At 35.6% G+C, this 3,864-nt stretch overlaps 1 protein-coding gene across 1 annotated transcript in view; it reads right to left on the bottom strand.

Annotated features, from left to right (window-relative positions):
* Window positions 1-2,083: 2,083 nt before the first annotated feature.
* Window positions 2,084-3,864, bottom strand: part of LOC145030556 (neutral ceramidase 2-like) — a 10,019-nt gene continuing 8,238 nt past the window's right edge. The window contains exon 10 of the mRNA XM_078978911.1: window positions 2,084-2,944. Coding sequence (XP_078835037.1) covers window positions 2,402-2,944 — 543 coding nt within the window. The 3' untranslated portion in view covers window positions 2,084-2,401. The remainder of the gene's footprint in view (window positions 2,945-3,864) is intronic.

Here is a 3,864-nt window from a genome sequence, read left to right as displayed (position 1 = left end):
TGTAGGAGGGTGATTTGCAGTTGCACTTATGCAGGCTACCGAGAGCTGTTTATGTGTTTGCTTGGCTTCACAGAGGAAGAAGTGTGTAGCACAAGATGGTTCTCAAGGAATCAAACCTTGTAGGACCGGGAACATGTTCTTTAAGTCCGGTGAGAGAACAAAAGTTGTAAGAAAGATGATTATGACTGTCATGCCCGAGCAAGGTATAGCAGCCCAAGACCTATTATTGCCTTATCAAAGGTCCGACTTTGAGGGCACTTCCCGAGCAATGGAGGGACAACCAGTGATAATCTGTTCTTCATACCCTCCATTCCAAGAATTTATATCCAAAAGTGGTGAAGTAACAAGTTTGAAATATGAACATAATGACATCTATAACCTTACTTTGGAAGGAAAGAAGATTGTGGAAAACACTAGGTTCCTCGAGAAGGTGAAGAAGGAAGGGTATGAAGGTATATATATCCTTGATGCTAGTGATGAGTATGCTTTTGGACAGTTGAGGAATATGAAGGAGACTACGTTACAAGAGAGTTCTTGGAGCCTAACCTTATCAAGCAACAATGGGATAGAGATTACAGAGGGCAACATTGGGAATATTGTTACATTTGTTGTTGTATATGAACAGTGTGTTGTTTTCAAACATGGAACTGCAGTGGAGACCATACATGTCATGGTCCCTAAAGTTGAACTACAGCACTATGTCGTGATATGGGTGGCTAGAAGGAAAATGGTTGAAAGAACTGGGAGAGAACAAAAAAAAATCTATACAACAAGCAAAAAAATATCTAACAAAGGGAGACACAAGGTCTGTTTTTAAAGACGAGGGAAATTTTATAAGTATTGGGAGAGTCTGGATGCTACTTACACACATTCATTTCTATCCACCTTGAAGACAAGGTGAATCTTTAGGGCTAGGGTATTGTTATGCACACACTCTGATCACCTTATTTTAGAGAAAGGGTAGTTTGGGGTAATCATCAAATGAAGAGCATCTTGATGGTACAGGGGCATTATGGGTATTTCAAATTATTTAGTTGTTATGACTGATAGTATAAGTGGGTAGTGGGATAGGAAGTGAGATATCGATCTTTTCTGTTAAACCTGGAATTATTTCCTTTTGGGAGAGTGGTTATCTCGAATTAGCTAACCAATCCTTTTGTTCTTGATTTTGTTGAGTAATAGTTAAGGAATTGCAATCTGTTCTTTACATCGTGTTGTTTGGTTACATATTAAATTAAGTGAGTTCATAACAAATTACTTAATATTGCATCCCATTTAATAGTGTGAGGTGATGCCATAAACGGACTGACCACACCAATTATGAATACAAACAATATTTGGTCTGTGACAGTAAGATAATTAAGTTTCCATGCTAATCACATATATTAATTTGCATGGGTCCATATAACTTAATATCTGGAACTATTAGAGAGTCAACATCACGATTGTAATTTGTAATCATTGGAAAGTCAGCATCACTATACCAGTCATCAACATAGAATAATACTAATTAATATGATCTGTTCCTTTTACAATGTTGATATCAGAAGAATCCAAAGTAATCACTTGTGGTAAATAGTAATTCCAAGAATGTTCTAATGCCTGTGAAATCCAAGAAAACAAACTCTTGGAGCTTGTTTAGGTCCATAAAGCAATCGTGGAACTGGAAGACAACAAACTTTGGATGACTCCTCATCAACTACTAACTTTAGATGTTTAACAAAGGCATATGACTTGATTTTAATATACAAAATGGGTGAGAGATATATAGAGAAATGTATGACTATTGATTTTAATATACAAAATGGGTGAGATATAGAGTAGACTCCATTGACCTAGCCATTATAAAGTTCTTTTCAAATACGTTTCGCAACATAGTGGGTTGCACTAGAGTATAATGACTTCTAAAGTGGTAGGTGCATTAACGCATAATTTAAACATGAGCAAACAACCAATTTCGATGCTTAATCCTTGTTTGTGGTCATAGTAGTAATGGCATACCAGAGGTACATACATATACATAAATCTACAGATCCTATTAATATAACTTTGTATGACTAAAATGCTTTTGGATCAACCAGACTAAAAAAAATTCTAAGGATGTAGCACTTTAAATATTCTTTGCCAAGTCGAAATCCATAGTTTTCACCAAACCACAAGTTTAGCTTAAAAACTTAATACTGTACAGCTTTAAAGTAAAAAACTCTAATATTCTATATGAAATGCCTGAAGTAGATCATATACTTCCAAATTCTATTGTGTTCAACCTGTTTGAGTGTGAATTTCATTTTCTATTTCCGCGTCAACATAAGGAAGGCCGTTAACATGTGTCATCAGATTTATATGTATGTATAGAATAGTGTCCTCCGTCTGTTAAGTGTAAACATCTTTTTTTATGAAATTATGCTACAGAAAAAGCAGTAGAAGAACCCGTGAAATGGTTGACAGAGCCAAAAAGCGACTTTGATGCACCAAAATGTGTAATCCTATAAACACCAGAAACAGCCTCATCCGGAATCACCCATTCGATAGTTGCATAGCTTCGTGTACTAAGCTTTGAAGGCCTCGACCAAATAAACTTTAGGCACCAGTCATCATCATCATAAACGGGTTCCCAGTTGGACTCCAAAATCTCCACAAGTGCAAAGGTGCCTTCGGTCATAAGGTCATTCCTTGGGCAGGCTGACCAGAACGTGGCAGTGACAACATCGCCCCTTGAAAAGATTGAACCAGGAGGAACATCGGTTTTGCAGTCACCAAATCTTGAACCGAGAGGGGTTGCGTCAAGTAACACTGGGGTCAGAAGGCTGATTTGGTTGTCTAGTAGGTCCGGTGGTTGTGGGCCCGGTTCCACTTTTTGGTCATTCATGAGAGAAGATGCTAATTTCTTGAATTCTTGGATGTATGCACTCAAGGTGTGTGGACCATACAGAGTTGAAGCTCCCTGAATATAACATATAACATAACATTTAGAGCAACTTACAAATGGCTTCAAATTCTGGACTGAACTTGAGATTTTGAGGTAAACCACACGGACCATATCTACAACCATAGCAAACTTAAGGATTGAACTTGCGATTTTGAGTAAAACATAGGGACCAAATTTGTGATTTACTCTTTTAATAAACCAATAAATAACTCAGTTTTCAGTGGCATTATCAATTCTAGCTTCACTCTGTTACTAGCATGCCAAATAAACCTTATGCAGTGTTTGGTTGTGGTATGCAGTACTCAAAGAGGGAACCAAAGAAATCATGTTTGGTATATTGGAATGTGATTCCTTCTCCTACTTTGATTTTCATTCCATAGGGTAGGGGTTGGATGGATTGGAATGATATATTGTAGTGATACATTACTTTTATTTATATAATAATATTCGGAAAAAAGATATATATTTTTTTAGAAAACTCAAAACACAAATTATGCTATCCTTTTGTTATTTACTTAAGATAACTAACAATATTTTTTCGGTATAGTATTATGAAAAGATGTCCTTGTATTCAATTCTTCTATTGTAAACAATTTTGAATTTTCTAAAATGATAAATACACCTCTATTGACTATTTGAAATACATATAGTATATATTTCAGATGGCATTAAATATGTTGATATCTAATTTATATATCAATATATCTTTTATTTAATTAGAGTTTATTTTTAATTTTTACAGAATAACATTTTTTCTTTATTCACTAATTTTGCTCTATTTAGTTTTGTAATTTGTACATCTCTCTCTCTCTCTCTCTCTCTTCTCTTCTCTCTCTCTTCTCTCATCTCCTCTCTCTCTCTCTCTCTCTTCTCTTCTCTCTTCTCTCATTCATCTCTCTTCTCTCTCTACCTCTTCCTCTCTTCACATCATCTAT

This window comes from Lactuca saligna, chromosome 2 (genome assembly GCF_052625555.1).
Source record: "Lactuca saligna cultivar CGN05327 chromosome 2, ASM5262555v1, whole genome shotgun sequence".
NCBI lineage: Eukaryota > Viridiplantae > Streptophyta > Magnoliopsida > Asterales > Asteraceae > Lactuca > Lactuca saligna.
The sequence above is the reverse complement of the archived record's forward strand: the minus strand, read 5'-3'. Positions and strand labels throughout refer to the sequence as shown.